The sequence below is a fragment of the Desmodus rotundus genome, chromosome 9 (genome assembly GCF_022682495.2).
Source record: "Desmodus rotundus isolate HL8 chromosome 9, HLdesRot8A.1, whole genome shotgun sequence".
In the NCBI taxonomy this organism is placed as follows: Eukaryota; Metazoa; Chordata; class Mammalia; order Chiroptera; family Phyllostomidae; genus Desmodus; species Desmodus rotundus.
In genome coordinates, this window is record NC_071395.1 from 23020839 (window position 1) to 23034501 (window position 13663).

Sequence of the window (13663 nt, forward strand, 5' to 3'; positions counted from 1 at the left end):
TTGGGAATTTAGAAAACACTTTTCTCTATCAAAAAAAAAAAAATCAGGCTTTCAAGAATACTATCACTGGAATCTCAGGGAAACAAAAACTAATATGAGATTTGAAGTAGGATAATATCCCCTTTGATATAAGCCAATAATTTAGGTTCTTAATTTTGGATACATTGAGTCACTCACTGGGGCAGCTTTTAGGTATACTGATGATCAGGTTCTGCGCCCTGGGCCCCCTTCCTCAGAGATTCTACAACAGGCCTGGGAAGAGGTAATTAAAAAAAATCTTCCCAGTGATTCTAATTTCTAGCCAGGATTGAGAATCATTGACTTAAGGCTGTTATGTGTCTCCTTTTTGAATGAGGGGATACCATTGAGTCCATTTGTGGGGAGAAAATGTGATTTGGGGGAATAAATAGAATTTTCATAATCCAAGGTTAATTTCCTATTACAACCCTTGGACACACTACAAAGCACTTACCTGATCAATGATATTATGTTATCCTTCCAACAATTCTTTTCTGTGGATGTCATTTTGACTACATTTGATTGAAGAAGGGAAGTGGAGGTCAAAGAGCATAAATGAGGAATGACTATCACTTATTGAAAGAAAAGAAAATCTTGATTCTTGATATTAATTGTTGTTACTTATAACATCATCATTAATATGATTTAAACTTTTTTTAAATTAAAGCTTTTAAATATTATAGAAATATATAACCTAAAAATTAAAGGTTTTTCATAATTCTGCCTCAAAAAGATAATTACTGCTAATGTTTGGATATGTACTTCTCCAAATGTGTCCTATTCCTATGATAACATATTTAATGTAAGCATTATTTAACCACATGAGGTCATAGTATATATAATTTTTGAAACTTGACTTTTCACATAAAAATATATCCTACAATTGTGTGTGCATGATTGTGTGTGCATGCGTGTGATGCATCTTATTCCTTTGTAATGGCTTTCGTGTTTCACTGTAAATAACTAAACATTTGGGTTGTTTCCAATTTCTCGCTGTTACAAACAAGCTACTATGAACATTCTTGTTATAATGAAAATATCTTTGGGCAATTGTGCAAGTGTTTTAGCAAAACCAATTCCTGTGATTAGAATTTCCGACGTGAATAGCACAGACTTTTTCTGTTTTAACAAAGTTTACCAAATTGCCCTCCAACAAGTTGTGCCAGTTTCTAGTTACGCACTTCACCCGCATGTGGTGATGCTTGGCTTCCCCACCTCGGTGCCCTGGGTGTCAGCAATCGCTTTTAAACCTCTGATAAGTGAAAGTCAAGACCATTGTTGACTGAATTTGAGCTTGTTTGCTTACTGAAATTGAGCATCTTTTTTACATGTAGTTCTTGGCCACGTGTAATTCCTTTGGTGTGAACTGTCTGTGTGTCTTACTCATTGTTCTCAAAGAGCAATCAACTTTCCTTCCTTGATTTGTAAAACAATCTCAGAATACTAGAGAAAGTAGCTGTTTGGCTATCATGTATGTTATGAATATGACATTATTTATGTCTTCAAATTTTTTCTGGGCTGGTGTTGGTATGTGTTTATTTTTTCAAAAATTAAAAGTTATCTTTCTAAATATCATGCCAAATAGTCTGTTGCTGTGTTAATTTTTTTGTTTCTTGTCCTCCTGAGGAAGAGATTCCCTTCCAAAATATTATAAACATATTCAGTTACGTGTTCTTCACATACTTTTATGGTTTTATTTTGCTACAGGTAGGTCATTCATCCACCTAAACTTCACTATAGGCAGTAGGAAGGCATCCAGCTTTACATTTTCCAAATGACTAGTCATTTTCCCTGTTGCTATTTATTCAACAACCTAGCCTTTTCCCCCGATTCAAAATGCAACTTTATTATGTGATAAGGTATAGAGAGAGAGATAGATGGATAGATAATATAAGTAGATGATAGATAGATAGATAGATAGATAGATAGATAGATAGATGGCTATTCTAATGTGTCTTTTCCTTTGCCACCCACATAATCTAATTTCTGAAGAGTCATACTGCTGTGATATCTGATAAAAGTGCTACAGGTCTTGATCCCACTTAGCTTTCATTAAAGAATTTTCCTAGATGTTTCCCCATATTACCTTTTTCAGCTGATCTTTCAAATGACTTTAGTCCTACTTAAAAATAAAACAACCAGTTGGGGCTATATTGCTTAAATACCCCTTTTCTCAGTCCCCGCTGTATACCAAATGTATTGAATCCTAATGCTTTTCCATGCTGTAGTCACTTTGGTACCTCCCAATCACCTTGGCTCAGTCACCAAGGTGAGCTTGCTGGTCCCCAGATTTAATCATTTCCTTTTGCTGCTGGATATCTGTCAATGACTTTCCATTTATTTGAGGATACAGCCCAGACATTTCAATGTGGCATACAGGACCTCTGTCTACTCATTCATCTTGACTATGTATTACCGGTACTTCATACTTCATTCACCACCTTCCCTCCAGTCATTACAAAACTTTCTGTGTTCCCCAAACAAGCCGTGTTCTCTCTACTCTGTGCTTTTCTCCCTGTCTGGACTGCCCTCCCCCACTTTTCTCACACTCACCCTTTTGAGGTCAGGTGTCATATCCTCTGTGACACATACTTTAAATCTCTGCTCCATTCTGCATTAGGTGTCCTTCCTTCATCAGAACCCCATTCCTAGACTCTATCGGGGTATATTAAAGTCACCTATCCACTTACATCTCTTCTCTGCCCAACAAGAATCCCCTTCAGGATGCCATCTCTTTCTTTATTCCCAGAACTCATCATTGTATCTATTATATAATCCACCCTTAATTCATGTTTGCTGAGCAAATGAATCAAAAGTGACACCAGCTAGGATTGATTTGAAATAGATTTCAGTCTTAATTCTAGCCTTTTCCAGATTCTAAGAGCCACCTGCATTCCTTGGCTCAGAGAACCATCCCTCCATCTCTAAAAACAGAAATGTAGCATCTTCCCTTCACTCTCACCTTTGCTCTTATCCTTACCTTGTCTCCTCTGACTCTGACGCTTCTGCCTCCATCTTATAAGGTTCCTTGTGATTACATTGGACCCTCCAAGTTAATCCAGGATGATTTTCCTATCTCCAGATCTTTAACTCACTCATATTTGCAAAGTGCCTTCTGTTGTGCAAGGAAATATATTCACAAATTCCAGGGATTGGGATGTTAACATCTTGGGAGGTAGGGTGGAGTATTGTTCAGCCAACCATGCCTTCTCTTGAAAGTTTTTTTGACCTCTTGAGTTAGAATTAATTTCTTTTTCTCTGGATCCCACAATGTCCCAAATATGACAATTTTTAGAACTACTCTGAATTTTGGGATCAACTTTTCTATGTTTTCTGTCATTTTCTTGGTGGCAAAATTACGTATTCCATCTGTGCAGTCAGACTGGCCTGAGTCTGGACCTAGGAGTTCCTTCTTTTCCCATGTAGAAGAGAGGTGTATTGTAGTTGGGGAAGAGAACAGAAGCAGGGACAAGAGTTCTCATCCAATCCTCTGCTCTAACACCTACTAGTAAGACATAGCACCAATTGCTCAGTTCCCACATCTGGAACATGGAGATAATTACAGTATTTACCACATATGTTTCTTGTGAGTATTAATAAGTGAACATATGAAAATTATTTGAAACAGTGATTGGCACATAATATTCATTCAAAGCTGTTATTATTATTTTCCACTTGTGAGATTACTATGAGAATTAAAGAGACAGTAGATACTGCACAATGCAGGGCACACAGTAAATTTTCAATGCACTCTAGCTTATGCTTTATCATCATCTGTGTTAAATATAACAGGTTAAAGTTGTCAAATAGAGTAAAGAAAGATAGGAGTTTAGTGAAATGGACTCAACTTTGTGCCATCAATCTGAAGTATTTCTGGTTCTCTTAATTTTGGGCTCAGTAGGACCACAGGATTAAGAGATATGAAAGGTCCCTGATGTTGTGATGGATAGATTTTATTAGTTTCAATGATAAAGTAGTAATGACTGCAGGCTTTTAACTATTACAGAGTATTTTCAAATATATTATCTCATGGGTCCATGTTGTGATTTAGTGTTAACTCCAGGCAATGCTAGCAATCTAATGGATATTTGATTATTTAGGCTTCCTAGGCCATTGTTATTCTTATCATTTAGTGGCCTTTATGTTCTTTACATCATGGGATATTCGAGTGTTACCCATTTGTTTCCAAGGTACAATGAGCTGTCCCACTCAAATGCTCACAGTAAGGATAGAAATTGTATAATCATCTTCCTCTCTCACAAATGAAGCAACAGCAAAGTGGTACACCATCTCAGCTGTTTCAAGTTCCTCAAATAAGTTTTACTTTTGCAAAACGAACCTCTAACTTCCTACATTCTGTGAGCTGAGTTATAATCAACATGACTGCCAGCCACGTTTGTTGTAATTTTTTAAATATGTGGAAAAAAAGAAAGATATCGACCATGTATTACCTTAACCAAGATGCCAAATTATCTAACTTGTTTCTCCAGGCAAGCAGCCCAACCACAGGGACAGCTCCCAGGAGCCAGTCAAGGTTGTCTGTCTGTCCGTCCACTCAGGACATCTGCAGGTAAGTGCTCAGCAAATGATTCTCCTCAATGTGTTTAGACCAATGTTTTGTATTCTTGTTTTACATTCTGAGACTGTGTGGCTCTTGCTTCTGCCTTATGTTGTCCTTTAACAATTTATGCAGCCTTAAGGGTTTTTTTTTTTTCCTTTAGTGCATTTTCTTCATTTGATCTTTGTTTACCAACTTCTGGTCCATGCTATCATTTTCATCACTCTCTCTCTGTTTTCCCATAGCTTTCCTCTCCATTCCCATTTCCCATCCTTTGTCTGCTGCTTTATCTAGATCTGCCATCTTGCATGACATGTCAGAAGATGCATTTGAGCAATGCACCCCTGTCGTGGTGCTGAGCCCTGCTAGGAAGGAGTCTGGTAAGAAATCAGTAAAACAGAGGCCCAGGAGGAGGAAAAGGGCCTCTGAGAGATATGAGCATGCAGAAGAACAAATAAGAGGGAGAAGAAATGATTTTCACCTCCAGATCTCAAGACCCAGATGGAGTGAGCTTTACACAGATTCTTCAGATTCACCTTCCAAAGATGAGAGTCATTGGATCCAGACAAAAGGAAGAGCCCAAGAGAAATTCTGACTGTCACAAAGAAGGAGAAATAATAATAAATCATGTGGAAACTTGGGTGGGGCTTCTGTTCCTAATGGAATTGATCTGATAAATTTGGGCTCCAAAGGCAAAAAGCAACAAGAGTTGATTGAATGTGGGAGTGTCCCTTTAAATCTCTGGAGGGGAAAAGGCACAAGGTACCAAGAGTGCAGTCTTTCCCTGCCTAGGGGATCCTTCGAGATTAAGAGATCCTCAAGGAACCATGAAGAAAGCAAAGGCAGATCCTACCACAGGGACCCACGGCTCTTGCATAGTCTTAGGCTAATGACCCCATCAACAAAAGATTTTCAGAAACAGATTCCACCACTGAAATACTGGCAGGAACAGAAGGCGGCAAGTATGTGGATGATGCAGCTTTCCAGGTGAATGACTGTCTTCATAAACCTCCTGCCACCTACCGTGACGGGTCTGAGCATTTGAAAGTATGCAGGTCAGTCGCTCTAAAGAAACACTTGGTGCCATGCAAATGTTTTGTCTTTCTGCTGTGAGTTAGTTGTGCGTTTGACATTACCCTTAAAACAGAACATTTTTTTCAAATTGTTATTTGTCTGGTTGTATATAAGGAGGTAAAAATGAGAAGAGGTGGGTCAGAGAAGAACAATAGAATTTGATTTCCCCTTTGCCCCCCTTGTTTTAAATTGAATAATGGTTTATCCTAGTAAAGGGGCTGACAAACCAGTTGAGTCTTGTACTCATTCTAGTTAAGACAAGACTATTGGAGGAAATATGAGTGAGAGACTCTTCAAAGCAAATTTGGTGAGCCGTTAGCACCCTGACAGAAAAATATTCAAGGCTTAAGGTTTTAAAGGTCAGAATTTTGTATCAGACAGGTCTCCGCTGCAGTTGGTGCTAATTTGTTCTCCAATTGTTTGACTCAGCAGGGTAATTTAAAACTGAAAGGACACAGACACGGGTCAGGGACACGTCAGTGGGGTTGCTGGAACCTTCAGGGAAGGAGACCACATTAACTTCAGTGATAATCATGTATTAAAAGGTCTCAACATGCAGGCGTTTCATAGCTATAAAACTGCCTTCTTGTGCTTTTTGCCCAGCTGTACACATTTTCAAAATACTTCAATATTAAAAAGAGTCATAGGACTGTCCATGCTGTTATTTATGAATGACACGATTTTAAACAAAACATATTTAACGTGGATTCTGTCAGGGAGCAAGTGAAGTTTTTGTTGCATAATGCTTTGTTGTTTGGGCTTATTTGTATAAAACTGCAGTTACTTTATAAACTATGTGTGTTTCATGGGAATCATGTAACCCAGAGGATGGGGCCTATGTCCATTCAGGGCAGGGCCAGAGGAGAATTAAACTCTGGGTGTAGATAAATTAGAATGGTTTGTTTCTCTGAAAGTTTTATAAGCAAGTCATTCATACAATGCCCATTCATTTGTTCATTCAAGCACCTATTATGCATCAGGTTTTATTCTAGGCTTGAAAATATCCTAAGGCACGAGATCTATATGGTCTCTGACATCTTAGCTCATGGTTGGCTGGGGGTAACAGTCACAAAAGTCTTTCACAGTTATACCTGTTTTTGATTGTGATAAGGAATGTGAAAACACATGACTAAAAAGGAAGCTTTACTTATTCTGGGAATCAGAGAAAAACTCTTTTAAGGAAGTGATAAGCTAACTGGGGCCCAAAGGATGACAGGAATTGATCAAAGAAAGCCGTGGGGGTGGGGGGGCACGTCCAACAGGAGTGCCACTACGTGAAGCCAGGATGAGGGAAGGAGTTTAGCAATCCAGGGAGTTGACAGCGGGCTGTGGTGGCCAGTGTGGTGAGTGGGGGGATGGGTGGGAGAGATGAGGCCTGAGAGGTGGAGAGGGCCCGGCAAACCCTGCTAAGGTATTTAAAGAGAAATGACATCACTATCACTTGATTTACATATTAATGTGAGTTTCTTGTACTCTTTTGAATGTGATTTGTGTGGCTTAGCTAAAATGTTGGGGGGGGGGGGTAGAATACAACACTATTTCTAGTCTAGACTAAGAACTCCCACTTACAGCCGTCTGCTGTCATTTCCCAAATCTCTTTCCAACATAATTGAATGAAAGACAGTCAAAGAAACTTATTGTAGGCTTAATGGTAATTGGAAGAAAAAGTAATGCTTGCAGTTGAAGTCGTAGTGACTGGTTCTCCTAACTTAAAAGCATTGCTCTGGAGGAACATTTTCAAAGACTGGATATTTAACTTAGACTTCTATTAATGAAAGTGAGATCAATGGGCCTATTGTTATTATTTCTTGGTGTGAGTTATCATCAAAATATACCCACTAAGCAAATACTAAGGACAGTATATTGTACGAGATGCCAAGGATAAAAAGTGACAAAAGCATTTGATTCTTCCTGTAAGTGGCTTATTATCTATTAGGAGAAATCAAATGCACACCTGAAAAGGTGAAATTTCAAGGCAGTACAGGATGAATTTAAGAAGAGGAATACTGTGGGAATTTGAAGAAAGAAAAATTGCTAAGAGGTGGAACCCCTTAAGAAGAGGGATTATTGGGACTGAGAAAAGTAGGGTTTAGATTGGCCGAGATGTATGGATGGCATTCTAGGCACTCAAAGCAGGGAAAGACCATGAGCCCAGTCCTGGATGTGGGGATGCCACTGTGCACTCAAGAATTCTGTGTGAATTTGTGTGACTAGGTTGGGAGGCTTGCAAAGATTGATTACAACTAAATTTTTGTTAAAGAGATGTTATGAACAAAACATGCACATCCTTCCAAGGGGTTTATGTCTATTCCGTACATCTTCGTTTTCACACTGTTTCCATGAGCCTCTTGGTGCCAGAGAGGCATCCTTAAAAGTTGGGGACAGGTTAAGAGGATTGTACTTTCTTTAGCCCATCTTTAACCAGAGAATTTTCATGATTATCTCTGTCTTATAATGGGGTTCTCTATAATGTTCCTTTAAGAAGAAAAGAAGATTCCACTGCAAAAGAAAATACAGAAGAGCTTTTGCTAAATAGAAGAGGCTCGATGAAGAACAGCGTACACAGAGTAGTCACGGGGTCCTGAGGGTGCACGGGGAAGGGCAACTAGATTTAGGAGAATGAGTTGCGATGTAGTGGAAGTATCCTACTTTGAGATAACTAGGACTAGGATTGTAGAGGATAATGAAAGGGGGAACATTGGCATACTGGCTCCCACCAGGTGAATAGGAATGACCTTAATGCTTGGACTTGGTGAGAGCCTAAGACAAAGGAGTCAATAATGACTCCAAACCTTGGAACTTGGGAGACAATAAATGCTGATGTTACTGACAGGGGCAGAAGAGGTCAGATCAAGTTGGTTTGGGAAAGACACGGAGAAATCAATTACAGGCAGGCTATTTTTTGTTGCAGTGATTTTCAAGCATCAGCTGTCCTGCAGACAATAGGAGACATGTCACTGGAATGCCGAAGAGCATCAGGGCTGGCTCTGTATTCAATCATTAGTGAACTATACACAGACCAACACTAAACAATTGCATATTTGCAATTGCTGTTAAATTTATGTATTAGCACAGGGCAATAGCACAAAGATATTAAAAATGAAAATATAATCATGGTCAGAGAGGACATATAGATTCTCAGGGAGGTGACAATGAGGCCAAGGAGGTGAATGAAATCTGTAAGTGAGATCATTTGTAGAAAAAAAGGCTTTGAATGGCCAAGCCTAAGCACCAGGGGCTCCTGTGAAGGGGAGAAAAATAACCCACAAGAGAAACAGCAATTGCCTTGAACTTGAGCTCCTGCTGCTTCAGAAATGCATGGGCAGGGCCAGTCTCGGCCACAACCACAAGGCAGAACTTCTAAACCCTTCCTCCTTGGTTCCTAGTATTTAGTCCCCATGAGGACACTCCTTGCTCTTTCCCACCTCATCAAAGCCTTGTTTAGATTATGATTCTCTTAGCCAGTTATAGCTTACAGGAAATTTAAATCATCATGCTATTATATTCACAGTTGTGTGGTAGGAAAAGCTTTGCCTTTTTTTAATTAAAAATATATATATACCTATAGAAAAACATGAATTAGATCATGTTTTTCTTAACAGCCTCTGGCAAATTCAGTGGCAAATTCAAAATCTTTAATGTGATTTAGAAGTCCCTGCATGATCTGTCTAGCAGATCTGCCTCTCCAGCTTCAATACCCATCATTAACAACGACCTCTTCAAGCTGGTCTGTCATCAATTCCCTGACAGTGGCCAGGCCTGCCTCTTTTAGATCCTAGGATGCCTGCATGTCACCTCCACTCCTGCCCTTCCCCAGACTACCTCCTAGTCATTCTTTCTTGATTTAAATGTCATCTCTTCAGGAACACCTTTATGACTTCCCAAGCACTAATAAGGTTGCCTGGTAGTCAACTTCATGGCCTAATTTTCAATGGCTAACACGGAGATAGTTGTATGAGGGACTGCATCAGATTTGTTCACAGCAGTATTCACATTGCCTGGAAAGGTAGTGCATATTCAACCCAGCTTTTGAATGAATAGACTTAGGGAGAATGAGTTTTTCTAAGGGAGTCATTCTTACTGTGTGAAATCATAGCACTAAGTGGTGGGTTTCCTCACCTTCCTATGGAGCCAACATGTGAAGAATACTCCACAACAGCAGTTCTCACACCTTGATGGACGTTAGTTGACTACAGGGCTTGTTGAAGCACAGGTTGCTGGGCGTAACCCAGAGTTTCTGATTCCCTTACTTTGTGGTTGGGCCCATGAATTTGCATTTCTAAAATGTGTCCAGATGATACAGATGTTGTTGACCTAGGGACCATATTTTTAGAACCTCTATTCTTTGCTACATATCCTCTCTGGACTCTAAGTGGAAAGAGAAAAGGAAATGGAAAGGATGAATTTGGGAAGCATAATTATTGTTTTTTTATCATATTCTATTGAATGCCAACACAAAGACTAATTCAATTATTTTCCTGTATTTCTCACTGTTGTGCTGGATGGTGTGGGCCATCTCACTAAAACCGTAGACCCACAAAGTCTGGCTGTACCAGGAACTCGGATGTCATGATTTGGATATTGTTTCCCTTCAACCACTTCCTCATCTCAGCTACCCCGTTCCTGTCTGTGACTCCACAAACCCCCTGAATTTTCAGTTTTAACTATGTTCTTCTGCATTGAACGTATCTGGTCTCTAAGCCCTGCCATTTCCTCCTCTGGATCTTGCTTTTGATCTGCGGTGCCTTCTTTCTCATTGTCCAGGTCTCATTTTGGTCCACACTCCACATCCACCCCTTAGCCAGCTACCTGCTTGAGTCAGGGCTCTCCCACTAGGTTAGAATGGACTGAACATATGCACATAGCCCAAAGACACAGATGACAGTGTGGTGGTGGCCAGAGGGACGAGGGTGTGGGGGTTGGGTGGAAGTGAGCAAAGGGGTGGGGGGAAATAGGGACATCTATAAGAGTTCAGTAATAAAAATAAAGTATAAAAAATTGACTGAAACCAAGTCAAACAAGCAAAAAAAGGGTGTATTAGCCGCAGAAATAGAAAATCCAGGTATACAGGTGGCTTCGGGGACTCCGGAGACTCAAACAATGTGTTTTTTTTTTCTCTCTCTCTCTCCTCTGTGTCTTGTTCTTATCTTCTCCAACTGCAGATAAACTTCCACTATATAGCAGAGGGAAGAGACAGTGTGAACAAAGATAGCTTCAGGCTCACATTTTACCAGCAGTGACCTCCCAGAAAAGAGAAATGTTCTCTCCGAGGCGTTGCACACAAAATCTCGGCCTGCCTTAGGGCACATCCTTGGGCTAATCACAGTCACCAGGGCCATGAGGCATTATGCTTTGAGCAAGTCCTTGGATGGGAAAGTTGGATTTAAAAATGTGGCTATTGGAAACCCCTTGAGAACCTTATGAACTGGGAAAAGGGCATCTCAACAACAAAAATGAGCAGTAGCAGGAACAGAAGACTTGGGGAAAGATTCGGGAGCAAAAATATATAGTAGCACTGTACCGCCATCAAACTCATTTCTTCCCCTCCTACATGCCTTTATCCTTCTCTCCAACTACCCACACTTAGGTATGTTATCCTCATTTTTTCCTTTTCTGTGAAGCTTTTCCAAATTGTTTTGGTCCACAATAATCTCTTTTCTTGGAATTCCCATAATTTTTGTAGTAAATATTACATATTTAGTATTCAGTTTTTCTCTTATAGTTTCATGTATGTTCTCTTTTCCTTATAGAGTAAGCTCTTAGAAGAAAGGAGCCATTTCCCATACCTATTTGTGCCCTCCACTATACTCAGAACAATCCCACCCTTTAGAAATTCCTCCAGAACTTCTGGGATGGCTTTGTAATCAGTAAATGCTAAGAGCAAAGACTTGGAAAAATCAGGAGCATGGTAATGGAAATTGGGTGGTTCACAGTAAAACAAGGAATAATGAATTCCATCAACGGTTTCTTTAAAAAAAAAGAAGAAGAAGAAGAAGAGCCCAAAAGTAAATAACAACTCCTGGTAATGTTCCAGTTCTAGTTTGAGTTGGATAGCGAGTTTAGATAGGTAGACTTTATATTGTTTTCCTCTAGCCTTCATTTGGCATATTCTCATTTCTTCATTAAGAAAAACAATTTTGAGAAAAAATTGGATAAGAAAATGGTAAAGTTATTCTGTATTTTGACTTTTTTAATTCTTGCAAGTTGTGGGCACTTTAAAGTAGGTGTGAGAAAATAGGAAATTTCTAAAACTCCAAATGTTTACAGAAGAAGACTCCTATTCAAGAGAAATTGGATCATGCTTCGTGACAAAGCACCTGCATGTATAGAATTGATTTGGGTAATTTTTAAATAATATGCTTGAGCTCCTAAGAAAATCATGCTTAAACTGGATCCTTTTCCCCCTCTGTCATCATACCTGTATAGTCATTCATTTCACACACTGAACTACTATTTCTGAGGAATTTACTCTGAATTAAGGCAACGTTCTAGAAGCTGGACATATAGTAGAAAATACAGCACTGGCCCATACCTCATGAACTCATATTCCAGTTGGTAAGACAAATAAACAGGCAAATGTAGAAAAATCCATGAATGAAGCTGAAGGAACACATTGAGTCTAGTAGCACAAAGCTGGTTTCCCTGAGGAACTAACAATAAAGGAGAAACCCAAAGGAGAAGTAAGAGTAAGTGGAGCAAGGAGAAGAGATAATCTGTTCCAGGAAAAGGATGTGGCGTATGTGAACACCCAGGGATGAGTGAGATGTGGCATAAAAGGATTTCAGGGCGGCCTGGAAGAGAACAGACAGGGGAATGCTTGACATCCTGGAGTTCTTTACCAACCGGAGTTAGGAGCCTGGACTGTGTTCTGATGACAAGGGGAAATTTCTGTAGACTTTAAGCAAAAGGATGACCCTGCCACTTTTGTGTTTTGGAAGATACTCAAGCTGCTTTTGGAAAGCAGATTGGTGGGTGCAAGACCCAAGTCAAAGGAAACCAGTTAGAAAATCATAGCTGTGTCCTAGGGAAGTGGTGATGGTGGTTATGACGTAGATGGATTTTTACAGTATTTTCAAAGTAAGTCATACAGGACTTGATGATAAATAACATATGTATGTGATCTCAAGTTTCTGATTTAGAAAACTGTGTAGATTATAGTACCATTTATTAGTGAGATAGTGAACACACTGCTTAAGAGACTGATTTAAAAGGAAAAGATGAAGTTCAGTTTTAGACTGATAGTTTATGATGCAAGGCAAATATCCAAAGAGAGATATTCAGGAGGCAAGTATGTTTAAAGGTCTAGAGTTCAGTAGATGAATCTCAACTTTAGAGGAAGATTGAGAAGTCTTGAGTATATAGGTGGTGATTGTCAAAATCTCCTGAACAAAATTTGTGAACTGAGAAAATAAGGTCCTGAAGAACCCTGTGGAATGGCAACATTTAATGGTCCTAAAAGAGAAAAAGAAACCAACAGAGGGAAGGAGCAGAATGGATAAAGATCATATGAAAGCTCAGGAGTGCATAAAGGAAAGAGAAAATGTGATAAATGGAGCAAATGATACATTTGGGGGCCTTTTTTTAGTTTGTTTTTCAATTTAGAGGACCCTTGAACTCAGAGAGAGAGAGAGAGAGATTGAAAATGCAGAAAACTGAGAGGATTTTTTATTTATTAAGATCCCACAAAGAAGTTAGGAAAACATGGGACTCAAAACTCAAAGTAGAAGGATTGCCGTGGCAAGGAAAATAGGTGCTGTGTGTCTTTCTTTGCAATAGAACCAGAACAGGATTTGATAAATGTGGGCAAATATGCATCTACAGGTTATTAGTTTCTTTTTGATGGCCTTGTAGAAAGGGGTTGGTTGCAGGGTCAAACATCCAGTGAAATTTGAATTTCAGATAAACAACAAATAACTTTTATTAGGATATACTCATACTAAAAAAATATTTCTTATTTGTCTGAAATTCAAATGTAACTGGGCATCCTGTATATTTTTGCTTAATCTGGCAATG

General features: G+C 39.2%; 1 protein-coding gene across 1 annotated transcript in view; it reads left to right on the forward strand.

Annotated features, from left to right (window-relative positions):
• Window positions 1-13663, forward strand: part of MARCHF1 (membrane associated ring-CH-type finger 1) — a 538948-nt gene that overhangs the window by 463402 nt on the left and 61883 nt on the right. Inside the window, 3 exon segments of the mRNA XM_071219163.1 lie at window positions 4509-4588; window positions 4871-5460; window positions 5463-5631. Coding sequence (XP_071075264.1) covers window positions 4509-4588; window positions 4871-5460; window positions 5463-5631 — 839 coding nt within the window.